This window comes from Microtus oregoni, unplaced genomic scaffold (genome assembly GCF_018167655.1).
Source record: "Microtus oregoni isolate MIOR12 unplaced genomic scaffold, Mior012 000054F_ref0000373, whole genome shotgun sequence".
Classification (NCBI taxonomy): domain Eukaryota; kingdom Metazoa; phylum Chordata; class Mammalia; order Rodentia; family Cricetidae; genus Microtus; species Microtus oregoni.
The window spans coordinates 5,567,312-5,593,988 of NW_024543830.1; the positions used below are offsets into that span (position 1 = coordinate 5,567,312).

Genomic DNA, 26,677 nt, shown 5'->3' on the forward strand with positions numbered 1-26,677 from the left:
AAAGGCAGGCTGATCTTTGTGTGTTCGAGGCCACAGAGTGAGTTCTTGGACAGCCAGGGCTACCCAGAGAAACCCTGTCTCAAAAAAAAAAATGTGGGGTCAACAATAAAGTTTGTCTCCCAAGGATACAGTAAGGAATTGCTCACAGGCTAATCCTAAAGGGAAACAAGCAAACAAACCTTTAGAATCTGGACACACGGCAGTTATGGCAAAGCAAGCTTTATTTAATAGAGTTACAACTCAAACTCCACAAAAGATGAAGCGAACTCACAGCAGCTTTGTATACAGTGATGCCATCCACCAAGGTTCTTCCTACTCAAAAGCTGAAAACCAGTTCTCAAGAAAAAGCGATCGGAGGAAAACAGTGCTTACCATCCAGGAGGTGCACACTTCTGTCTAGGAAGTGCAAAACCCTGGTCTGAAGCTTTGCTAACTTACAATTACACTGAGTACTTCCTATGCCAAGTACCAAGATAAGTGCTGTGACGTGTGGGGGTGAACGTCTATCCGGGGTGAGACTGACCTTCTCCAAGTAGAGTCTAGCCATCTCGGCATGAGCTTACAGGAAAGAAGGCTTTACAAACCAGTGTGTCTGCGAGACGTGCAGCACCAAGACAGTTAGACCGCGGTAAGCAGAATTCGATGGCCATGGTATCGGTGTCTTCTGTTTACGTAATCTGACGTTATTCCTGCCCCACGTCTGCTAGAGCCTCTGTGTCCAGCCGACATCCCAATCTGTTCACAACACACTTCTGTTCACCCTGCAAATTCTCACACCCAAGATCCTTGACAGAGTCAGGGAGGGGAAGAGACCTCTGAGCGTCGGAAGAGTGGTAAATGTGATTAGTAAGTGAGGAGTCGGGAAAAGCAAAGGGAGAAGTGGAGCTAACACAAAGCCCTCAAGGGAGGAGCGAGGGGCAGTCATGACTACCGCGACGAAAAGGAGACCTTGACAGAAAGCAAAGACACTCATGGTGCTGCCTGGTGTCCCCGACAAACTCAGGTGCTCAAGAGCCCAAAACGAGGCCAAATCCTATTCGGTTTGGGGTCTGTTCACTTGGCCTCTTCTTATCCGTTTCATGGGCGTCTCTTCTTTTTCTCATGCAGGGAATGTACAGGCAGACCCAGGAACCCCCATTTTTCCTACAAGCATTCCTAGTAGCCCCAAGGAAGACACCACTAGAAAAGCCCAGCCTCTTTTTGGCAATGAGCCCCGTTCTCTGTAACAACTTAAGAGCCACAGGCATTTAGGTGTGACTGTTGAATGCCCCAGGGCAAGGTGGAGACACTGAGTTCCAGTGAGTGCTAAGATCACTAAGGGTGACTTAACCTGGGTCCGGGATATTCACTCCTGGGCTTCAGACATTACAATTCTGACGGTGGCTCGGCGACAGATTCTGAAGCTTGGCAGGACTTTGCTCTGTCAGACTCCAGAGCAAAGCTTTTTTTCTGTTTCACAAAGATCCCTGCTTTGAAGGCATTCCAATCCCCTGGGAGTTTCTCAGACAAGTTCTCTTGTCAAGCAGGCCCAAGGCCTTGCTGTCCCCCAAACAACCCTTCCATGTCTGTCTTCTGTTTTGTGTTTCAGTCAGAAAAGCCAAAGAGGGGAAACATCCATGGTCTTGTGAGTCACAATTCTTCTGAAGCTAAAGCTACAGACAGGAAACAGGGACACAGATGGGTAGGAAGGGTAAGAAGCAGAAAGAAGACATAGTAAAAAACAAATGGTAGGCTGAGCAGAAAAAGACCAAGGAAAACCCGGGAGCAGGCTGGGGAGGGTTACAAGAAAGATGTCTTCCTACTCCCAGCGCACTAAGGCTGATGGTGAGAAAGATCCGGAAAGCCTCACGCCTGACACTGACTTACTTGCTGGTGGCTGTTGTGTGCAGCCTCTTCCTCGATGCTGTCTGTGAACTCCGTGCTTGCGTCTTCAGTGTCGTCGGCTGCTGTAGCACCTGGAGGAGAGTCCAGAAGAGAAAGGTGACTCCTTCGCAGGTGGCTTCCAGACGGCAGGTACAATTACACGTTTGCCATCTACCTCTGATTTTCCCTGTTCTTCATACTCTGGGCCAGGGGCAGGGAAAACAGAACCAAGCCTTCTCCTGTGCCAATGATACTTTTTTCCTAATAGTTCAGCCTAGCCCTCCAAGCAAGTTCACTTTGACTATCCTGCTACACTTCCCTCTCTCCCACTTCCATGAATTCTTCTCCATTCTGTTCAGATGCTAATGTTCTCTTAACATGGCCAGACATTACTAACCTTTCTCCTACCACTGACTGCTGAGCAGGCCCCTCATTTCCTGGTATCAGGGCAGTTCCTCTCATGCTCTGTCATGGTTGGGATGGGCTGTCCATAAGGGGACAATATCTCTGCGGAACTCACCTCTGGGGTCTGTGTCTCACCCCCCCCCCCCACTCTCTCTTTTGGGGCCAACATCCTTTGCCTGGAAGATTCTCTGTAGTGCTCTGCTCGAACAGCATGTAGTATCACCCTTTAATCCTCCAAAGATGGACCTGTCACCCTAAGGCACAAGCATCTATATCCTGCTGTAAGGGACAAAAGGCCGCAGTGAGTGGTCTGGACAAAGGTCCAGGATGGTGCTAGGCAAGAGAACCTTCATTGTGCCTGCGCTGTTCAAGAGGAAGACTTTGGTGAGTAGTTTATACTTACATGGTCGTATGTGGCTAGTGACTACTATTCAGGATGGCACAAACACGTAGCATTAAAACTGATTATAGTCAAAGACTGTCCATGCAATTCTACATTAAGAACTGTGACTCACATTACTGATTTTCCCCTCTCAGAACATCAAGGAATATATATTGTGACACTTTTGTATCTCATGGAATTTGCCAAGTTAGGGAACATTAACATCTAGTTCTAATCCTATCCATCACAGCAACAGCCTGTTAAAATCTTCTAACTATGGAGTGACCTGGGGCTCAGGGAGATTCTGTGATTTTTCTCAGGTTACATTGCTAATTCTGACAAAATTCAGGCCAGTAAATCAAGTGTCTGGACTCAGGAGCCACTGTTTCTTATGATGGAGAATCTGATTCCTTCTTCCAAGACCAAACAACTTCCTCCTGAGCCAGACACTCACAAATGAAATCTCAACTTGAAGAATAAACATTCACAGCTAGAGTGGTCGTACTTCTTACCCACCTCAAGAAAGCCTAAATTTCTTCTATTCTGCATGCCAAGTAGAAAGTGGGCAGCTCACATCTACCTTCCAATTCTTTTTTTTTTAAATATTTATTTATTTAATATGTATACAATATTCTGTCTGTATGTATGCCTACAGGCCAGAAGAGGGTACCATACCCCATTACAGATGGTTGTGAGCCACCATGTGGTTGCTGGGAATTGAACTCAGGACCTTTGAAAGAGCAGGCAAAGCTCTTAACCTCTGAGCCATCTCTCCAGCCCCCTACCTTCCAATTCTTAACGCCTACAGTCTGTGCCAGAGCATTTGCAATGGCTTGCTCACATCATCAAAGAACTAGGGTGTGTGTGGTAAGTGTGTTGTCCTAACAGCTTAAGGTCCTCAGTCTTCACCGTGACTGCTGCTGTCCCTTCAGGGGCGAGCAGGATTCTCTGCAGTGAAGCCACTGACCAGGAGGCACTCAGCATCTTTAGACTCCACCTGCAGCCAGCTCAGAGCAAGACTCCCACTACTCCCTTGACGGTCAGAACCGTCTCCCGCAGGGTCCCGGTTAGAGGGGAATGAACATGATCCCTGAGCCCGGGCTGCTTTGGAAGCCTGCTAGAACCAGGATGCCAGGTCACTTATGACATCTCTACCATATTATACTTATTTTTACAAAATTTGTTCCTGTCCAACAGTAGAGATGACATCTCTCTCCCTGTAAAGAAAATGAATGTCCTGAGTGACAGATGAAGAAAATAACTTTCCTCACTGTCCCCCTTGGAGCTGGAAGGTAACTCTGAGGGTCAGGAAGCTCCGTGAGGACAGCATTCCCACATCCTTCTCGCTGGGCTGTGGGCTGCTCCATGCTGGCTCCGTATCCCTAAGCCATCCCTGCCCTGGGTTCCAGGAGTTAAATTGGGGGGTTTTCTGCTGCCAGAATCACATTTCTACTGTCCCCTCTTTAAACCACTGGAAGGGGACCGGAGACCCTGCTTCTGGTTTGGTCAGAAATTACAGACAAAAGAAGGATATCCCCACCTGCCCCAACTGTCTGTTACTTGGAGGTTTTGTTTCTCTCTTCCTTAATGGAGCTGAGAGCTACTCTGCTTTTGCTGAAACTAAAACGGCTGGAAAATGTGTTTGAGAATGAAGCCAAAAACCAACAAGGCAATAGAATGAGTATGTCGTCTCACACAAGGTCCTATTTGGAAGCCACCACTAGACATCCCTCTTTCTGTCACAACTTCCATTTTCTAATGAATGAAAAGAATTTTTTAGGTCTGGCATGTGACTCAGCGTTAATAGTATTTGCCTAGAAAAGCCTTGGGTTTGATCCCAGGCACCACACAAAACCAAGCCTTGCTGTCACATGTCTGTAACCCCAGTACTTGAAGGTGGAAGCAGGATTATCAGGATGTCTTTCTCAGATACAGAGTTTAAGGCCAGTGAGACCCTACCCCTCTTCTGAGAAAAACAAAAGAATTTTGTTTTGTGAAGGGTTCCCTTCTCTAACCCTCTTGCAATGCAACAGAAGACTACTTTCTTAACTATCTTGGGATAGTTTAACTTTTTAAATGGAAGAGACTTAACACCTTTAAAACTGATCATAGGCTCATTTTTGGTAATGTATGATATTCTCTATGAGCTAGCATCTGCCCGTTTCCAGTAACCTTGCTTCTCTGAGATGGAGTTTTACACAGGAGGACATAGACATGACGGGAATATTATCAGACACTGAGTCCTCGGTGGAGGCCCCAGTGTGGCTCTGAAGCACATGAAATGGAGGTGACGCCATGTGGTCCATGGGTAGTTAGTTGTCTTCTACCAGCTATATGATTTTTACAAAGTACACAGAAATACAAGACCTCTCTAAAAGGAAGCAAAATCCATGAGCTGAGGGTGTTCTTATCCGTGAGGCCGACACTCACACATCCGTAGGGTCTTTCAATTGAAGATGGTGTGGTGACAAAGAGCGTGGACTCCGGTGCCAGAGCATCTACTAGAACCTGCTTTTGTCACTAGTTACGTGACTTTGATTAGGGTTGGTGAAGCTATCTGTTCCAGGCAGCTGCCGCAAACTTCAAACGACTTTGGACTTCAAAGGGTTTGCTGCCGCTGCGTGCTTAGAGCAGCGCCTGGCGCACTGTGCAGTCAGTAGGTCTTATCCCGCCACAGTATCGTTTTGCCATTGCTGGTGAACTGAGGAGGTCCTTGGGCTAGGAGGTTCAGGGCTAGCAAGGCTGAAGGCCACAGAATCTAACTAAATATAGGCAGCAGAGCAAAGGGTTAATTCTGATGGCACTGGCTTTACCTGTCAGTCTTTCCTTCTGAATTCCTGCTTCATAGGACCAGAAGGAAAGTCCGGGCCATCAGGGATACAGGGTGATCCCTTCTGGAAAGCTGCCACTGCCATCATAAGATTAGACATTCCTTGAGATGCCACTATGCATGAATAGCTTTAAAGGAAACTTTACACACTTTCCTTTTAATTCTTAGTCGTGTGAAAACTGGGTAGGGTCAAGGTATTCTCCCCAAACTCTACCCTACAACTATTATTTCCTTAACTTATTTATTTATATGTGAACAGCAACTTTGAACATGGCAGGGCTCACAGGAAACTTACTTTGAAAATAGATTTCAAGAGTTGAAGCTCACAGTCTGAGTAAGCTTGCAGGCCAACTGTTCTTTCCCAGAGGAAGCCTTCTCCGGTCTATCTTACTTTCTTCCCCGGGCGCTCTGCCTGCCGTGTGTTCGATATCGGAACACTCACATTCTCACCTCGCGAACCAGGTCTCTCTGGCTCAGGAGTATGATGCTGGGTGAGACTCAGAGACAACAGTTCTCTCTATAAAGCTTCAGTTTCCTCTACGTCCATTCCCTTCAGGACTGTAGTCACGTCAAGAGACGCCACATTCTCCTTAGACAGCGGAGCACTTTTTTCAATGCAATGTTTCCTAATAGCGCTGTCCAGTGTGGATACCATTAAGGAAGAAGCTGTGCTAAGTGACGGGAAAGTAAATTATAATCCGAATGACTTTCCAGGGTACACAACTCAATAGGACGTTAATGTCTACTTCCCCAAAAGATGGCTTATTCCATGTTTCACCCGTCTTAAACTGCCCGGGACATGTATAAATTAGGGCCATCCTGGGAAGATCAAGCTCACAATGTGTCCTATAAAGTGATTCTATCACGTCAAGGAATTCTTCCTGTTTGTGGTGTCTTTTCTTCATTTCATTAAAGATGGTGCCGCCCACTGCAGCCACTGACCCTCAAATTGGCCTGCATTTACTACTTTTCATCAGTAAGGAAAACAAGTACAGATGTTTAAGGCTTAGCAAGCCCATTTCATGATATGGGGAAGTACTATTTGTTTCTTTGGTCTCACTTCCTTGGGAGGATAAAAAATTCAGATTTCCTCTTCTTTAGTGAAATATGCATGCATGGTGTCTGGCTTTGACTTGGAACTTTAGTACAATGATAACAGACTGACTCCTATAAAGGAAAAGAAAAAGAGGATGAACTTCTTCTATCTTTTCTCCTAAGTCTTTAAGAACGAAACCAAATAGCTTCTATTGGCCTCTGATACTTTTATTGGATCAGTAACAGGTTTTGGTGTGTCTCTACTAAATTAGCTGATTTCCCAACACACATATAAAAAGCACAGGCTCCACAGCGCAGATATTTACAGTTTAACAGCACAGTTCCGTGAAGAATGAACTTAGAGAAAAATGAAGCAGCTTATTTGGTGAGGAAAGTCCTGGAAGTGAGGGCCATGGGTCTGATCATGCAATGTGCACTTCTTTCTTCATCTCAAGTTTCTGTGAATCACCCTTCCTCAGTACCCCACAAAATTTCACGTGACGAAAGCAAGCAACATTGCTTTCATTAGCAAATAACACCTTGAACTCAGGGATGCGTGGCCTACATATCACACGTGTCTACGTACATGCTTCTGAGGGGTTTAGGGTGGACAGTCACTCTCTAGTGCAGTGACAGACAGCTGCACAAAGCAAGTCCGTGCCACTAACAGCAAATCTACCAGCCTCTGTCAAAGTCTAGAGAGCAGAGCCCATGCGTCTAACAGTCCTGAGCCCCAGATCACTTTGGACCAGACGTTTTGCGATACTCTCGAACATTCTATTTTATTCTTTCAGCTTTAGCATAAGGAAGGCGGTATAACAGAGACTTTAGCTTCAGGAATTTGATTTTAAACAACGAAAAGGGAAAATTACATGAGTGTATCACTTTGTAAGTTAAATTATTCTTACCTGACATCTGGTAAAACTTGTTGGACATACAGTTTTCGATTTCCTTTGCATTTCTCATTCTCTGTTGGTGATAAATTCTAATGCTAATTTTTATTGGGAAAACTCATCCTGGCTTGTGCGATTATATAGGAAAAAAATGAAGACTTACCTTCTGTCAGTACTCAAGAGTACATAAAAGGTAATATGTTTATTTTCTAATTCTAATTCTAATTACTGTTACAAATGGCAAGGGAAGCCACTTCAATTCAAGTGTGGTGAGATCTGAAACTCTTACCCTAGAGAAGTTGTTGCCATGTTCAACCTACTCCTGCATCCTCGGTTTTACTCTACTGAAGTGGCTGGCACAGGTTGACTTTACCCTTGCGGATGCTCTTCTCTAGGGTACAATGGGTCTCTACTACCAAAAGAAGCCTCTGTCTAAGAGAAACGAGAAAACATGTGCTTGCATCTCACAAGATGCTAGTCTCTAAATAGGAAAACTACCCCCCTTGGTTCTGCTAGGCAGTCTTTAAGCATAGAGTTACAGCATGGCTCTGAGGACATAGGAGGTCTTTCCCCTTCTCCTGCAGGCCACTGCCAATGACCTTTGCTGAGGAGACAGCTGAGGGTTTTCAGGAGTTTCAAATGCAACTCCTATAAAAAGGAGAAACTTGCCGCAGGAGTTCTCTGTGTAGTAAGCCTGGTTTTTAGAACTGCGGCGTTTGAAGGAATGCCTGAACAATGGGCTCAGAGCTCTGCAAGGGCAGCTCGAGGAAAACCAAAGTTAAGTTTCCAGCTTAACTTAACCAAAGAGGTCAGGCAGCCAATTCAGTTTTACTCCCAGAAAGGGGCAGGTGGCAGTGCAGTGTGACCTGCCCCTTCTCTCCCTCACCCTGAGATGCCAATGTGAGGTCAGAGACGAGAGAGAGGGCTGAATCAACTTTCTTCAACTGTTTTGAAGCCGTAAGCGCAGCCCTTACAATCGATACTGAACTAGGAGCACAAACAAGCATACACGTGGAAGCAATATCTCCTCCACAGATGCCACTTCCGTGTAAACCCTGTAAGTCCCATCTACAAAACCCTCTGAGGAGACTCTATGCCGATGGAAATCCTCCCCGGGTTTTGATTTTCTTTGCTCCTTAATAGGTCTCTTGCTACCTGTAATATAGCTGAATACTTTCCCTACATTCAGCAGTGGTAAAAACATTGCTGCGTCTATACCTGAACGAAGAGCTGTGGGTAAGGAGGCAGATGAGGCAGAAGTCGGGGAGATACAAAGCATACATCGTGCCGAAGTAGGGTGGCATATTAAAACAGCTCAACTATTCCTTTCCAGAAATTATAACTTGGCTGAATTGCTTTAAAAAAAAAAATAGAACATCAGAAAGATGTTGAGCACTAGAAGCCTACCAACAATCGGATTTCAATATGATTTAAACCTGTGGTAGAGGGTGTAAGCTTAGTGGGACAGCACCTCACTAGCATGTACAAAGTTCTGGGTTAGAGCCCCCAAATCAAATATACAGCAACAACAATGTCTAAGTTAGGAGAGAGTTTGGAGAAAGTATGTCAGAAGGACTTTCATTTTATTCCTTAACCAAACTTTCCTGGGATCCCTTTTTCAACCCAATAGTTCCCAAAACTAGACTTGTCTACTAGACCCATTAGAACCTTTACTCTGCAGATTTCCCCACCATTTAACAGGAAATCTGAGACAAATGAAATCTATCAATAACGGATTTTTCTAAATTAAAGCTCAATGTTTCTAAATAAGCAAAGCCCGTGGGAAAATCTACTTCGTGATTTTTCTTTCAAGGAAGTTTTTATTGAAGCACAAGCTTCTACAAGTACATGGCACTTTAAATCTAAGTTTATTGAAAGGTTCTTAAAAGTCCCGACAAAGGCAAACAAATACAGCTAACAGTCTGTGCTCCTACAGAGGAATGAAGATTCAAACCTGTGAATCCAATGAAAGGAGTGACGTATAGAATCACAGTACCATCCACCTGTGGCTTACACGTGACAGTTCATAAGGGCTGTGCTCTGTAACCAGATGACAAATCACTGCACGAGCTTGTGGGCCCAGCACATTCTTTCCAGGCAGCACAGTCCCTGGCCTCGGTCTAGCATCAAGGCCAGAAAGTTAGTACCAGATTTTCGTCACATTTATGGAATCAACCATTTACCTGTCTATCAACCTGCTCTTGTTAGAGGTTGACAGATGGCCTAATTATTAACAGACATTGATCACTGGGAACCCTTAGAACCCAAGAGTCACCTACAGTTGAAACTTAATAGCAGCTTTGTAAAACCTTGTTGGTCTAATAGTAAAGTAAACACATTCCTAAAAGCCCTGTGATGACCGACAGACTGTCTTTGACTGACGTGTCTATAGCTCAGTTCTATTTCCCTCTTCCCTATTTGCTAGTTACATGAAGTTTCGTGCAGGCAGGCCTTAAAATCTCTTAAAACAAGGGGACTAAGAAAATCGGCTGGTTCTGCTTACACAAACATCCTTTCTTTCCTATCAAATGATTCCCTTTCCCCCTGTTAAAACTGAAATAGCACATCCGTTATAAGGAAGGCCATGACTGTCAGTCTTTGTGAACTACTTCACCAGACGATTCCAGGGTGTTTTGAATACTCTCCTCCTGTCCACCTCAGGTTGACTGACGCTCATCGGCTACAGACACAGCTGAGGTGACGGACTCTCGGAGAGAATTCAGAATGTAACACAGCAGCACATGGATAGAAAGTGCCAGGGCAAAAAGGAAGGAAAAGGAAAAACCATGTACTCGGTCTAGCTTCGGAAGGGGACTCAGTCTTTCTTAGGGTGCGGGAAAGCCTGAATTATGTTCCCTCAGTGCCATGTTCAGAGGAGCTGAAGCCTTAACTTCTCCTCTAGGAAATCCATACTTTCAGAGGTAGGAAGCCTCATGGTGCAGAATCCACAGCCCCTGCGTAACCTGTTCCTTTTCATTTTCCTGACATGTAAGATGCTAGAGACAAAATCTGAAGCTCCCTGTCTCTATCTGTTTTGTTGTTCTAAGAAAGTAGAGGTGGTGACTAAATCCTACACACGGACCTCTGTCTTCCTGGGCACCCAGAGAGCTCCTTCCTCTTGTGTGAGGACATACATACATCCAGCAGGGGTAAGTAGGGGACACACCTGTGTCACCTCCAAGCGAGGATCTAGAAACAGACTTTTCTCGATGCTGGGACACAGGAAAACGCTGCTTTAAAGGGTACTGACAGGTGGGGGGAGGTGGCCACGCCTCTAATCTAGCACCCAGAAGGCAGAAGCAGGTGCATCTCTGTGAGTTCAAAGCCAGGCTGATCTACACAGCACATTCCAGGCCAGCCACAGTGAGACCCTACCTCAAAAAACAAACAAACAAAACACCAAAACCCCAAATAAAACAAAACATGGGGGGAGGGTGGGAAACACCACATAGACTACCATCTTTCTCCCTAAAGAACTAGGATTTGGAAGCTCTCCTCTAAAGTCCTGTTCTGACTAAAGGCCACGCTTGTGGCTTGCAGAAGCCCTAGGCCAGTGAGGAACAAGAATGTTACAGACTTTTATAGACTAGAACTTAAAGTCCTCTAATCTGATCTTGTCTGTGACTCTCAACAGTCAACTCTGAAGCAGCCTTAGAGAGCAAGATCTAATGTAAACACCTTTATGGTCTCTGCTCCTTAACTTAGCCTAAGTCCACTCTCCTGGTTTTGATTATCCTTAGTACGGCTACACCTCTCCCCAAAGCCGCTCTATGAACTCTCAATCTCTCCCTAAACCTGAAACTTACTCTATTCCTTTATTTGGTCAAAAATTGCTTTCAGAGAGCAGGATTTGATTGGATGGCAAAAATAATACACACACATGCATTTTATGACATGATATGGGACATGTGGAATGGGTGGCGGTGGTGGGGAAACTTTATTGGCCCGCGGAAGGGGTTGAGGAATGAGCAGAGGCTAAGGGAAGGGTGAGTGGCTATGGGAAATTAAAATGGAATGATCTAAGGTGGTGTGCAGGTATCCTTCATGACCTCCATGTGTAACGGAGACAGCAGCGCAGTGAGGCTCAGGGGCACTACGGTGACTTCCCTTTGCAGGAGCCGCGAGTGACCACAATCCTACCATTAGTAAGTCACACGCTTTCTGTCCGGTCAGACACGACTTTCTCTGGTTAGTGTGAACAGGGTTCCGTCCCGGGCTGCAGTGTGACCCAGTGCCAGTGCTCAGAAGGCATGCTTGTGATGAACTTGCACACTTTCCAGTTCCCCACCTCCAATGGCGGCCAGGCTCTCCAGTCTGTTTAAGCGCTCCAGGCTTCTTCCGAGAACTTCTTCTAGCCGACTGCGTAATGCCTGGGCCCCTTCCAGTTCCACCTGTAGAGTTCGGTCTCTCTCAGAGCTGATTAAACAGGCCACATGGAAGGAAAATGGGTTAGCCATCAAGTGTAGGAGTCGGCATGTTCCCAAAGAGCCGTCTATGCTGCTTGGGCCACCAGACTCCCTAAGGTAACTGGTCTCAAAGGCGAGGGTTAAGTGAACAAGTGTAGTCTTGGTGTGGCACCTGTGTTTGCTGCTGGAGGATAAGCAAGGCCTGCACCCTTGTTGCAGTAACAATGGGAAATCCCATTTCTAATTTAAGATTCAGACCCCGAAGCTCAGGTCAAGCCATACAACAAATCACAAGGTGGGTAACTTCCTATTTCCTCCTCTTTGGTATTGTAAACATCTATTTATCATTATAAACTTGATTTAAAAAAAAAAAAGAAAGAAACAGAATGAAAGTTGAAGGTAAGTGAGCCAGGCGGCCCCTCTCTTACTTCTCCGGGTGAGCATGGAACTTGACCAGGCTGCTGTACAGCTGCCTCTCGGCTTGCAGGGCCTCATTGAGCCGACTCCGTTCATCTACTAGTCCCTCTAGCATCAGCAGCAGCTAAGGAAGAGAGAGGCAGCAATGTGAGAAGAGCAAAGTGAGCCACAGAGCCACAGGAAATCCTGAGAGACAAACTGCGGGATGAGCGCCCACGGTGACCGACTGTCAGGGTATCACTTCCGCTTTCACGGCTTTCACATCAATACTACACCTGTTAGCATTTTATACCCTAAAAACTATCAGTCAAGTTCCAACATGGGAGCGAGAACTGAGGGAGGGAGAGGGAGAGCCTAGAGAAAGGGAAGGGTCTAAGATGGAAGGATGCAGGAAGGATGGATGATAAGACAAAAGCACCAACAACTTAGCACTCTCTCTGAAGCCCTTTCACTCGGTACTCACTGAGCAGCTCCATGCTGTCACACACGCTGGTCTAGATCTAGGGGAAAGCTTAGGAGAGACACTCCCCACCCAGAGCCGTAAGCCATGCTGAAGACGGGCCGTAAGAATGTGTAGCCGGCAGAGAGAGAGCAGTCAGGAGTGCAGACTGGAGTGAGGTGGGTAGGGAGAGGGCCGTGCAGACAGGTACACAGGCAAGGCACACAGACTTTCTGAAGACTCTGCACTGAGAAGCTTAGATACGGGGCAGAAGCTACAGAAGAACCTGTGTCCCAAGAACTCACCTGTTGTCTCTGGTTTCCTGAAACTTCCTGACCCTGGGGTTCTACTGAAGCAACTTTTTCCCGAAGAAGTAGGACCTCTTGGGTCAGACGTTCTATGGCTGGGATGTCTTCAGGGTCAACAAGCTGCATTTGCAGGTCCTAGAAAAAATAGAAGCAAACATGAAAACGGTGATGATGTCACACAGCAGAGGGGCAAGGGGCAGATCCTTTGCTCTAGTTCAAGGCCAGAGAATTCAGGATCCTGTGTAAGGATGCCCTACAGCTAGCTGAGGCATACACTATTCCAGTGGTTTTGAAAAGCTATGAAAGACCTTTATGAGGTCTTCTTTGATCTGTATGTTCCTGGTCAGAGACTCCAAGTCAGCAGCCTGCACCTGCAGCTCATCCTCTTGTACAGCTATCATGGACTGTAGAGCAGACAGTTCTATCTGTGGAGAGAAAAAAACCAACAGGAGAGGAGAATGCATATTACAACCAGTCAGTAACACAAGAATAGTGCCATGGGTCAAATCAATAAAACATGAGTGTGCAATCAAAGGATACTCTAAAAGAAACCATAAGAATGTTTTCCATAGGGGCTGGAGAGATGGCTCAGAGGTTAAGAGCATTGCCTGCTCTTCCAAAGGTTCTGAGTTCAATTCCCAGCAACCACATGGTGGTTCACAACCATCTGTAATGAGGTCTGGTGCCTTCTTCTGGCCTGCAGGCATACACACAGACAGAATATTGTATACATAATAAATAAATAAAGAAAGAAAGAATGTTTTCCATATCTTCTATTACTATAAATAGCAAATTTAATTAATGGGGTCACTGGGATATTTAAAAGTTGGTTACAACTAGCAGAAGGAAGAAGAAATGCTGTTAATTTTATGTGAATACTTCAGCTAATACATGAAAACATGGTGGATTTAGAATGTCTGTATTTTATACCGCTTAATGAATTACTAAGGTATTGAGCAGCTATAACTACTAACACCACCAGGGATCACCAAACTACAGGCCTCCTGGTGAAGAGCATGCTGCTACTACAAAGGAATCTTGCCATCAGTCAGCACAATATATTGATGAAGCTTTCTGTCCTGCCTGGTCCTGCAGCCATTCAGTCCCAAAGAAACACACAGAGGCTTTTATATTAATTATAAGCTGTTTGGCCTATTAACTCAAGCTTATTATTACTAGCTCTTACAACTTAGATTTACCCATAATTCTCATCTATGTTTAGTCATGTGGCTTGGTACCTTTTCTCAATAACGCATTCTCATCTTGCTTCCTCTGTGTCTGGCTGGTAACTGACTCTCTGCCTTTCCTCTTCCCAGAATTCTCCTAGTCTGGTTGCCCTGCCTATACTTCCTGCCTGGCTACTGGCCAATCAGCATTTTAAGACTTGAATTTAAGCCTTGATTTAGGCGTTTGACCCCATATCTGTGTTAAAAAAAATAGTATTTCCTATTAGTGATGATACCACCATTTCACTTGACCAGCACAGAGCACATGAAGAGTGCTCAGTGCACAGCATTGCTCATGCTCATCCACCTCCTGTTCACTGTTTGCAGAGTTCATGCATCTGACGCCACCATGTTAGACAGGAGCTACACACACTTCTGTTTGGCAAAAGTGCTTTACAATTATTTTATTTTGCTTACCAAGAGGAGGAAGAAGCAAAAAGATCTGATGCCTCCATTGCAGTGAAAGCATCTTGTTGAGGTGATGAAGTCATACAACAATCTGTGTTCCTCTCCAAAAAGAAGAAAGGTGTCTCTTGCATTTGGAGCCAGGTATTATACATGGAGAATTGGAATGTTTAAAGTATAAAGCAGTTTGAAAGAAGCAACAGGAACCTGTGGACTGCTCTTCACTAACAAACTTACCTGGCTTTCTCTTTCTTTTTTAGCCATGAGCTCGAGTTCCTCCTTGGCATTACTCAGTTCCTTCTCCAGCCCTGCAACTGTGTCCGAGTCTCCTGAAATGAATGCACAACATGACTTTTAATCACTGAAACACGCCATGATCTCTGCTGCCCTGCAGCACTTAAAAAAATGTGTGAACCTGCTTTAATGTGTAACAATATTTATAATAAAAACCCCACAATCAATCTATATGCTAAAAAGGATGAACGGAATAGACTATCACACGTTTGTCCAGCAGACTACACTATACAGTTGAGAAAAAATGAGAATGAAGTTGTTGAACATTTGGATTTCAATGATACTAAATATAGATGCAAAAGAATACATTTAGTAGGTGAAGAAGGAAATGACACACTTATCCATATACACATGTAAATCACCCACTTACTTTTTAAAAACATACAAAGGAGGACAATCCAGAAATGAAATGTATTTCACTCAGGGAGTGAGTAGAAACGTGAGAGAAACAGGGATATAGATGGGCTTCTGAGTATACCTTTTTATATATTTAATTTCTGAAGTTAACATTTAATTTTTAATATGTAAGTTTGTTTAACAATGAGTTAAAGAAAAAAAAACATATAAGGTTTGGGCGGTTTTTCTTAGAAGTGATGAGTCTCCGGATTTCAAGGGACACCAAACTGGTTTTCTGAACTATCATGATGTGTCCTGGCTGAATCTCCTAGACAGCAATGGGGCAAGGAAAAGCAACAGGATCCTCTCAAAGCAGAACTGGTGCTCACCTAACATGGACCTGGGCATGCTGGCATCTTCCCTAGCAGTCAGCGAGGTGCTATCGTCTCCAGAGGGCATCTGCATGGAGCTCTGTAAAGTGGAGGGGTTGTGGGGTTTAGAAAGACATAGGGACTATGATCACAGTGACAGACTGAACAGTCTCACTAAAATGCCTCAAATGTAAAAAGGAAATGCAGTTGCCATGAATGTGAGTCTATAGTTCTTACTTGATCAGTCTGATCTCCCAGGTGGGGGCTGACTAAAGCCACTTCAACTTGCTGGTTTAAGAGGGGCGCCCGAGAGGCGCCAAGGTCTCTCCCTAAGTACTGGCGCAGGGCGTGTAATTCTGAGTTTCTCTCCAGGAAGGCTTGCGCAATTTTCTCTGCAGCAGCCTGGTAAGAAAGGAATCATAACAAACATTATTAGAAAGATATCACAGTAAAACAACTAAAACATTTTCACAATTCTTTAAAGACTTATTTATTTTTATTTTATGTGCATGATGGTTTTGCCTGCGTGCATGTCTGTGTACCATGTGTGTGCAGTGCTCACAGAGGCCAGAGAAGGTCCTCTGGAACTGGAGTTACAGATGGCTATCAATCACCTGAAGGTTCTGGGAATTGCACCCAGGTCCTCTGCAAGAGTGCTCTAACTACTGAGCCATCTCTCTAGCACCTATGAAGTGTGTATACTCAGTAAGTATATACTGAGTGCCCATTCCTGGCAAGTCATGTTTGGGTACCTGGGATTTAGCACTAAGTGGAGCTTGAAGTATACATTCTTGTTGAGGAGGAGAAAACAGGAAAAACATAAGGGGATATATTAGGTAGCAGGAAGTGCATCAGGCAAAATCAAGCATAGCAGAAGGATTTGGAGAGTGGAGGGAGGGTCCCCCATATACACTTTAAATAAAATTTGTATGTATATATGTATGTATGGCAAATAAGAGCTGTATGTATTCAAGGCATGTAACAAGCTGCTCTGATACATGTGTGCACATTGCGGATGGTCACTAATCAGTTCAGCCACCAGTCACTGTGTGTATCAGCAGGTAAGTGGCACAGAGTGATCAGTGGTACTCAGTCAAGGCTGAACGTCCACACTCTTTGTCCATGGGATTATATTTTAGATAGAGAGGCCAGTGTGATAAAGTCATGTTTGACAAAGAACTCAGCCATACAAATGTTTGGGGAAAACGCAATTGAGGCTGAAGAAGCAACTAGAGAAAAGGAAGTCATTTGTTAGGCCAGTTCTGCCCCAAATCTGACCTTGGAGAACCTGTTTCAGGGTGTCTTATCTGGTCCAGTAATGCTGTTTACTGTGCACACAATTCTGCTTGGGAAAGACTTTCTACTCCACTATTTTTCTTTATAAATTCTGAGCAGAAAAATTATTTCTGAGGGTCCCATAGGTTTTTGCTTTGTTTCACTTTGTTTAAATAAGTGGTTGATCCCAGTGCGAATGGGAATAGAGGAGAAAAGAGAATTTGGGACTGACCAACATATTATATAATTGTATGAAAGCATCAATTAATAGAGAAAATTTAAACAATCAAACTAGTGTATTTCTACCAATTTTCTAAGGTGATAGCGATACAAGGGGAAGACCTAGAACTCATGTGTGACCATTAATGTATAGAAATGCATTTAGAGCTGGCAAGATGGTTCAGCAGGTGAAGGTGTTTCCCATAGAAATCCAGTGACCTGAATTTGATCCCTGGACCTCATGTAAAGGTGGCAAGAGAGAATGAACTCCACATAGATGCTCTCTGATTTCCATCAATGCACCACTGCGCATGTGCCTACACATGCATCATCTATACCATCATGTATACATACAATTGGTGTGGGACTCCCCTCTGTATGCTGTGAATACTATTGGTTAATAAAGAACTGCTTTGAGCCTATAGCAGAGCAGGGCAGAACAGAGGTAGGCGGGGAAAACTAAACTGAATGCTGAGAGGAAGAAGGCAGAGTTAGTGAGAAGACATAAAGCCGCTGCCGGAGACAGATGTGCTGAAACTTTGCTGGTAGGCCAGGACCTCGTGGTGATGCACAGATTAATGGAGATGGGTTAAACTAAGATGTAAGAGTTAGCCAATAAGCAGCCAGAGCTAATGGGCCAAGCAGAGATTTAATTAATACAGTTTCTGTGTGATTATTTCGGGGCTAAGCGGCCAGGAACCAATTAACGGCCTCCTCCAAAATACAAGCATAATTGTAAACTTTTAGGGGATTGAGATAATGAATTGGAACCATGTTAGCTAAATTATAGCACCAGCTTTCTCTGGGATGAAGCCAAAGCTGGCAACTTCTAAATGACAATTAAAAATACACATCTTCAGGATGGAAAACTTGGACTCTTTTGAGGTACGGACTATCAAGTCCTGATAACTTAGATAGTATTTCAGAATTCTATTCCTCTTTCTCTCAGAAAAAATCAGAAGATTAAGAAAACAAAAATACTGGATACATGTATTGTCTAGGCCACTTTCCAGATGCAGTGTTCAAACCATTTCATTCAGACTGATGGAGAACTGCCAAGCAGACTGTGGAGAGAGCAAGCCCACGTCGGCAGCTCCAGACACTTTCTGTCTGCTGACCACGAGAGTAGCACAGGGTCCCTGTCTGGTTCTGCATTAGCGCTTACTTGGCTCGCCTGCTCCCTGGTGCTCATGGACTGCAGCAGCCCCTGGATCTCCATCTCATGCTCCGCAGCTTGTTTGCGCCGATCGCTCAGGAGGTCCTGCAGCATCCTTTCTTTCTGCTGCAGGTGCTGGCACAGCTCCTCGGCTATCTCACTCTGACAGGGTTCGAGTTTGCAGAGTAGTGTTGCCCGGAGTTCCTAATGGGAAAGGGATGGCTGGCGTAAATTCCCGGAGGATAGAATTTCCTCTGCCACGCACTGAAGGGGTTGTAAGAACCCATTGTGACGTAATTACAAGATTCTTGGGAACACTCTAATGTCTCATCCTTTGTGCCCCCAGACCTAGCACAGATCGATGAGTTGGAAGGCTGGACGTGCATACTCAGTGAACGAATATGAACAATACGGAGAAATACCTAGAATGGCAGCTTCACATGATTTCTGAGATAACAGTTTTCCTTATGCTTGGGCACAAAACAGTTAAGGGAGGGTGCAGGAAAAGGACACTCAGCTCATCTGCTTCCTCTGCCGCATAACTTTGGAGAGGGCTAATGGACTGAATATCTGCAGGAGGGGGCACGCGACTCCTGCAAGCCCAAGCCCCAGCAAGCCTCTAAGAGGAGAATGCAAGCTTGGGGACAGCCTGGACATGAAGTGAGAAGGAAATAGTATTCGTGAGAAGAGTAATGCACTACAGCCGCCAGTCTGCAGACATACAGCAGATGATGCTCAAACCGTGGAGCCCTGCTGCCTGGACTGAAGAGGCTCTGCAGCTCTGCCCTGCTGCTCTGACAGGTTACTTAGCCTCAAGTGCCTAGGTCTTTGCTTTCAGAGCAGAGTGTGCCCTCACGACCTTGGGAGGATTCACTAAGTCCATTTCCATTAAGCTCTTAAAACAGTGCCTGACCCAGCAATTACATCCTAACTATTATAATACAGCTGTATTTTTAGATCTAATTAACTAATTCTCATACGGCCTCTCTGAGAATGATAAATGACACGCTAAGTTATGGTTGTAAAGAGAATTCAGGGAAAGGTAGTTGCTCGCCCAGGGACAGAATATCATTGCAGGCTTGGGTGGCTGGCTCCGGAGGCCCGGAGAGCACTGCCCGAGCCTGAGCCTAGCATCCCTAAACCGATGCCCTTGGAGTTTGGAAGTCTTGCCTCCATTTCTTTGTCCTTGTTACGCAGGGATGTCTGCAACTGCTGGAGAGCACTCTCTTGTTCCTTCTGCCAGCGGCCACACTTGGTTTCCAGTTCTGTCTTCAGCCACTGGAGGTTTTGACAGGTGGCAGTTAACTGCTCCAGCTCCATGCCTTTGGCCCTCAGGAGACTCTCCATACTCTACAGGGACAGACACAGCAAACATAAGCCAAAGGGGCCTCCCGTACTCTCAGGATAAGAGAATTAGTCCCAGCTTTAACTCACATCCACCTGTCCCTTCTGGTAAGAAAACAGAGTGTCAAAGCAGTATTTTCCTTCAATGTGGTTTATGGAGAGGGAAATACAGAATGTGTGCTACAATAGGACTGTGGGAGGGGAAGTTTCCCCAGGGAAAAAGTGAATGGCCTCTTTAATAACTGACAGACAGTAGCTATACAGGGTCTAAAATAAAGTCTGCAAAAAAACCTAAAAGTATGTGCTAAGAAGCAGTCATATAATACATTGATACCTATATAGAATCAGAGAGAAAAACACAGTATAAAATATATGTGTATCTATATGTCCCACAATGCTCACGGAAAAGCGTATGTGCATCTCCATATGAATAGGTAAGGATGAGAAGTTAGAGCCACGCAAAGAGCACTCACCATGCAGTGCTCCCCTGTAAGTATATAACGTAAAAGAGACTTCAGAGCCTGCTCCCTACTGTTGGAGGAGGGATGAGTAAATGCTACTGGTCTTTGGCTTTGAAACTCTGGGTTTCAGAGAACAATGGAGCGGCTGATGCTCCAGGCCTAGAAAGCGACGAGGGGCTGGGGGAAGAGAGCAAGTTGGATTTGGCTCTTACTTGCATGGTAGTTTCATTGGCGGACAGGACACTACGCAGTCTCTCTAAATCATGGTCTCGCTCTCTCACTGCACGATGAAGCTGCTGCAATTCCTTGTCCTTCTCCTCTAGAGCGGAGAACTTCTCATCGATAGCCCGCTGCAGGGAAAGAAAGGCCTCTAAGTTCCGGGTTCGCTGAACTGGTCTTTAATCAGTTAGATTCCAAAAGGGAAGAACGGAAAGCTGAAAACCCGAGGTTTTTTCATTTAGACACCAGACGCAGGGAGGCCAATCGGCAGTGCCGTGGGGGAACTGGCTGCGTACCTCCAGGTCGGCGGCTCGGTCTTGTATCTGTTGCTGCATTTTCTCAAGCAACATCTCATTTGTTTCCAGAGTTTTGTCTGAGTTATCTCGATACTGCAGGAGTTCCTGAAATTCCTAGCAAGACAAAAGCATTTGCCTTTATTCCTTTACCTCTTAGGTGAATTTCTTCATTTCTTTCCTCAAGAAATTTGTTATTTAGCACACATATACAAAAAACTCAGAGATAACAGATATATAAATTGTTAATGATTCTACAAAAGACAATCAGGCAAGTTAGTCTGCTCATGGAAACACAGGACACACTGCCTGACTCTGCCTAATGGTGTCAGGAAAGATCTCGCAAAAGATTTTGAGCTAGGCCTGGTGGAGCATCCCTGTAATCCCAGAACTCAGGAGGCAGAGGCAGGTGGATTTCTGTAAGTTAGAGGCCAGCCTGGACTACAGAATTTCAGGTCAGCCAGGGCCACATAGTTAGACCCTGTCCTAGAACAAAACAAAAACCAGATATAACACAAAGGTATCTCCCAAAAGAAGATGCGGCATGGACCCAAAGCTTAGAGTAGGTAACTGATTGCATCTCTTAGTGCCCCATTTGTCCCGAAAATTTTCATTCCGTCATTGAACTCTGTGGAAGAGCACATCTTCTGTCGTGTGACTCAGAGGTGTTCTGTCTGCTGAGCCCTGCCTCTGCGGATTACATGTGCACACACAGCTATTGATTTGCTGGGGAGCGTGCCGCTTCATGGATTGTATGTTCTACTCACTGACACACGAGGCCCAGGGCGGGCCTTGAGGCAGGCACATGAGAACTCTAGAAACCTGGCTTCCATCTGAGAACTCACCCGGAGCAGCTGTTCTTTGAGACTCAGGCTTTGATGGAGGTGCTGGATGTTTTGTTCCCGGATTCGAATCTCATTGTATTTTTCCATCTCCAGAGCATGAATCTGTTGGTTCTTATTGTGCAGTTCTCCTTGGAGGTGTTGTAAAGCTTTTCGTAACTCCTGAAATAAACAGGTTCTCTTTAAAAGTAAGCTCCCCTCATGATCATTAGATATGAAGGTCAGAATACTTTCAAGACAAGCAGACCACCTGCCTATAATCCCGAGGCAGAAGGATCTCAAATTGGCAGAAGGGTCTCAAATTCTTTCCTTAGCCCCTCCTAATCACTGCTATTGGAACATAAAGCTGCCTCTTTGGCAGTAATTGCCCCACTGAAATTCTGTCATGTGACTGCTTCTCCTATTAAACTAAATATTTTAAGAGGCAGAGTCTCTGATAGTCACCTTTGTGTCTCCAGGACACAGTCTGCTCACCTGGTACATGACCCAGGGGCAACAAATACCGAACTGAATTAGACAGGCCAATGACTCAAGGGTTCAGGTTCAGCACAAACCGTCCTGCCAGGCAAAGTCAGCACTGGGAGTAATAAACCGGTAAATGATTTACCTGGTTGTGTTTCCAAGAAGCTTCCTTCTGTTGCTCTCTCTCCTGGGCTGCAGCCTCGACAAACTGCATGCATCGCTTGACATCAGCCAGTTGCAGCTCTTTCTGGCGCAGCAGCCTCTGGAGCTTCTGGATTTCAAGCTGGCTGCAGAACAGGGCACTCTGAAGATCAAGCAGGGCCACCTGTTGCTGACTTGGGGCACCGCCCTCTGAGCCCTGAAAAGAGCAGAATCCTAATCACAATCACGAGGAGGAAAAGTTTTGAGTGCCTGAGAGGACTGTGCAACCCGGGGGGCTCCAGCCCTGCCTGCGGCCCTCGGGCCCTCACGTACATGGAGCTGGCCGAGCTGGCTTTGGTGCAGCATTTCTCGAAGCTTTGCCATTGTGCCATTTTGACCTTCGATCACCTGGTACAGCTCCTCAGTCTGAAAACGAGAGAGGGATAGCACCCCCGTGTTAGCAAAGTGCATATAAATTACACTATCGTTCCCGTACAGATGCTAGTAACCGAATCATTCCAAATACCTAAGGGGACCGTTTCCCATGAGAAGGCTTGCTAGTCATACAGGGGTGACCTCTACAAACGAGATGACCTATTTCCCACGGGTCTGTGATCATATAACATTTTACCTCACTTTGCTTGCTTTTTAGTGATTCCTTGAGGCTTTGAATGGTCACGTCTTGCTTCTGGGATGACTCCCGTGTAGATTTTAGCTCATAGCTCATTTCATTCAGTTTCTCTTCAAGAATCTGAATTCAGGAGAAAAAACTCTGTTAGCTCCTTGATGGCTTTTAACCTTGCGGGCCAGCAACCTGTCCTGACCATCTCGGCTTTCGAGAAAGTCTTAGGGCATGCTGTCTTGTTTCCTTCTCATACACAGTGAGCATGAGAGTTTGACAATGAAGGGAGGCACAGATGAACTGCTTCCCTCACTGCCCGAACACCTCAGTGCCATGCACTGCACACTCCCCGTGCTGACAGCCATACTACTCTTTCGGCCCTTCCACAGAACCAAGGAGTGCCTGCGATCTAGCATAGGACGTATTACTATCACAGCACACTACCGCAGGTATTCAGGAGCCCTCTTGGGACAATTGCCTTGCAGGCAGACATTAAAATCTATGCACTATAGAGGAATAAGAAGTTACACTAAAATCAAAAGCACAAGCTTCCGGTCTCAGAGCCTTGCCATGGAGTTAAGGATTACATACATGGTCTAATCTCATTCCTAGATGGCATCAGAAATTGGGGTATGTATGGAACAAGTTAAAACCCCGATAAGAAGCAAAGGGAAGGGCTGAGCAAGCTATGAGGACCTGAGTTTGAACCTAGCAACCACATAAAAAGACAGGCTTAGAAGGTATGTGCTTGTAATCCTAACTCTGAAAAGGTGGAAACAGATGAGTCCCTGAGCTTGCCGGCCAACCAACCTAGACTAATTTTCAAGCCCCAGGTCCCAGAGAAAGACTACATCTCCCAGGTAGCTCAAGGTAGACAGCTCTTGGGGAACAACCCCTGAGACTGACCTCTGGTCCACACACGCGCACATGTGCAACCAAATGCATACCTACTGTATACATGCAACTCACACATACACATACAAACAAGGACATAAAGATACAGTGGACAACTATCCTTTTAAATGAACTATACCCCCTGAGATCTGGGGAAGCCACAGCATTCATTTCTCAAGTCCTACGCAGGATGATGGAGCTGGGCTAGAGCCCTTCTGACCATACCTTGTTGGTGGCCTCTGTTTGCTGGACTTTGTCCCGGAGCTCTTCCAAGCGGGAGTCAGACACAGATTTCTCAGTAACAGGCTGGGTTACTGCGGTCCCATCTGAGTCCAGCTTTTGTTGTTTAGGTAACTTTACAGGATGGGGCTAGGAGGCAGCAGGGAGACAAGCACACTGAGTGAATGCGGTCAATAACCCATTCGATTTTCACATTCAAACTGGGCCTCCTTTTTCTGAGAGCACTCTTAGCCAGCAGCAGGATTGTCTTCGGCAAGTCACCTGGTGATCTGTGCAGCAGCTATGGCTTCCAGGCATCTGAAACTGCCATCCCTACTAGGCTCCTTGTTGTTCCCACTCTGCCCATTCTCAAAGACACTGCTTGGCCGGAGAAGGCAAACAATGCAGAATTGAAAGAAAGGGGGCACTTAAAAATGGACAGGGTTATGACAATCAAATATTTGCTTTAACCAGGAAATTAACATAGGCATCGAAGGGTCAAAGTTATATTCCAATTACCTACCCTATAAGAAGCCTGTTTTCACTGTTAGAAAATGTGAAACCCTTTTAAAATATGGGCCATACAATAGGAAACAGCATTTCTGGCCACCAAATCTCCTTCATCTACAGCTGATAAGAGACATCCTTGTCCTTAAGAAATACATGTGAGAATATCTACAGTAAATGGAAAAATCTATAACTATTAAAAATTCTCGCTTGCAAAGCAAAATGTGGAAAAACAGCAGTTAAATCCAGGTCTCTATAAATCAAAGTCATTAAAAATGAAGGGGGAAAATAAAGATAACAACATAACCATAACAGTCTGGAAGGACATGTACTTTCTAAGAATCCATCAAACTCTACCTGAAGATCACGATGAGCTAAAATACTGGATACCTAAGGAATTCATGGCATTAAATCCTTCCTTCCCCGGCGGCCCCTTTCTCATCAGAGGAAAGAAAGAACTGCTATCTTTCCGTTACACCTTTAAACTTTCCCACCCTCCAGGGCCTGGGGTTACAGCTGACTTTAAGTATCTTCCTGCGAGGGCCTAAGCAGAGGAAGTCAGGTATTTTCTGGAAGTCTGGTATTTTCTGTTTCTGCAAGGCAGCTTGTTACATTTCTAACAGTATAAAACACAGAGCACTGTGTGAGGTTCAGTGCCAAGTACAATTCAGGCAAATGTTTCTCATTCTCGGGCCCAACAGTCTTGGCCTACTGAGGTAGCGGTCACAGTAGAAGACTATTTTTTGACAGGGCATATAGAAAGGGTTCTTGGCAGAGACGAAGCTTATCTAGACCTGAAAAGGATGAGATGCTGGCAGGGCTATGGAGTAAGGAAGGCTCTTACCGGTACATGGGAGGAATGGGTAGGGCCAATGAATACAAAAATCAACTTCTCGTTACTTTTCTAAGCAGAGGGATCCTACAACTGGCCGCTCACATCAAATCAGCAGGGTTTTTTGTTTGTTTGTTTGTTTGTTTGTTTGAGAGGATCTCATAACCCAGTCTGGCCTCAAACTCACAACTTTGCTTCAGCTTCTCAACTGCTAAGATTACAAGCCTACAGCACTGCACCCAGCTTTAAAAGGGTGCAATTAATTCTGTCAGGAAAAACAGGTACAAATAAGGATGTTTTATTACCTTACTTATAAACCCACAGCTATTTCTGAACAGCTCATTAAAAGACTATTTTATTCCCACTAAATGAACTGATAAAACACAATCTTAAAATCCTAAATGGTGAGATGGTCAAAGAGGTATTAAGACATAGTCTCAAACATAAAAACGTGGCAGGTAATAAAAACAACCTGAACGTTGACGGAATGACTCATAAAACAGTTCAGACTCCTGAGAAGGTTCTCTAGAAGCTGGACTTCAACGCTTGCTTTGACCAGAAATGGGAGTGAAATGGGCCCATTTGCCCTGGTTGCCTTAGTACAGCACATTAACTTCATCCACTCTGTCAACACACATCTGTTGAGCACTAAGAAGCAGAGGCCATGTTGGAGGGAAAACACCTAGGTTGTGCAGCTCTGTCCCCAGTCCAGAATGCAGTGCTTTCTAATAGAAAAGCAATCATATTTACATGTTTAAAAGCTTGTCAGCTGCTCAGTGGGGATGGACGGTTAGGAAGGCCCAGCAGAAAGAAAGATCAGCCAGAATGTAGGTGAAAGGTGATTGGATTATAAAGACTGCAGCAGAAGAGAGAAGTGGATGGCTCTGGTAAGGTTAATGTGCTGTTGTTCCAGACAACTGGGGGCGGAAGAAGAAGCAAGGATGACGGCTCCCAGAAATACTTGAGATACTTGCTGTGACTACAAGATGCCTCCCCTGAAGCAATATGAATTATGTCATCTACATACCACAAGAGATGACTGTAATAGATACTGAAAATTCTAACGGACACAAAATGTTGCCTCTATAAGACCTGGCTTATTGTTTCCCCAGTGAAAAAGAACTCTCCAGTAATGTCCACCACAACCCTGAAATCTCAACCGTAGCAAGCAGAATGGAAGAAACTAAGTGTAACTACAGTCCAGCTGGTATGTTTACCTAGCCTGCACAAGACCTCAGCTCAATGCCTAAATCTCTAGTGTAGCAGGGAATAGTTTCAATATTAAAAATGGGAGGAAGGCAGTCCTGTTTATCCACTTTAAATCAGAGAGCTTAGGGCTCTGAAGGAAGCAATAAACTAACCAGCCACTCCATCCCACTTTCCATACAAGGAAAGCCACATAAGGTAGGCTAAGATATCCAAGTGACCAAAAAGACCAAGAAGTGTCCGGGGGAAACTAAATTACAGTTGGTGACGCAGCTTTTATTACTGTGAAGTCCTTTCTCACCACACCGGCAGGATCATTTTAGGGATCGAAGGTTTGTGCTTGATGAATAAGACCAATAAGAACAAAGCCAAACT

General features: G+C 45.1%; 1 protein-coding gene across 12 annotated transcripts in view; it reads right to left on the reverse strand.

Moving 5' to 3' along the window:
* LOC121437847 (myomegalin-like) overlaps positions 1-26,677 on the reverse strand; it is a 209,651-nt gene that overhangs the window by 39,453 nt on the left and 143,521 nt on the right. For 11 of the 12 annotated variants that reach the window (XR_005973014.1, XM_041637929.1, XM_041637932.1 and 8 more), the window contains 17 exons: positions 23,764-23,907; positions 22,654-22,773; positions 22,356-22,448; positions 22,027-22,239; positions 21,423-21,581; positions 20,581-20,694; positions 20,278-20,415; positions 19,431-19,610; positions 18,270-18,464; positions 15,848-16,012; positions 15,629-15,710; positions 14,847-14,938; positions 13,287-13,403; positions 12,976-13,113; positions 12,243-12,355; positions 11,697-11,824; positions 1,867-1,955 (listed from right to left, as the gene is read on the reverse strand). Coding sequence is in view for 11 of the 12 variants with exons in the window: in XM_041637929.1 (XP_041493863.1) it covers positions 1,867-1,955; positions 11,697-11,824; positions 12,243-12,355; positions 12,976-13,113; positions 13,287-13,403; positions 14,847-14,938; positions 15,629-15,710; positions 15,848-16,012; positions 18,270-18,464; positions 19,431-19,610; positions 20,278-20,415; positions 20,581-20,694; positions 21,423-21,581; positions 22,027-22,239; positions 22,356-22,448; positions 22,654-22,773; positions 23,764-23,907 (2,280 nt within the window). In the remaining variant the exon portion in view is untranslated. Of the gene's footprint in view, positions 1-212; positions 1,653-1,866; positions 1,956-11,696; positions 11,825-12,242; positions 12,356-12,975; positions 13,114-13,286; positions 13,404-14,846; positions 14,939-15,628; positions 15,711-15,847; positions 16,013-18,269; positions 18,465-19,430; positions 19,611-20,277; positions 20,416-20,580; positions 20,695-21,422; positions 21,582-22,026; positions 22,240-22,355; positions 22,449-22,653; positions 22,774-23,763; positions 23,908-26,677 lie in introns of those variants that run through there. The other variant, XM_041637934.1, reaches the window with a different exon arrangement.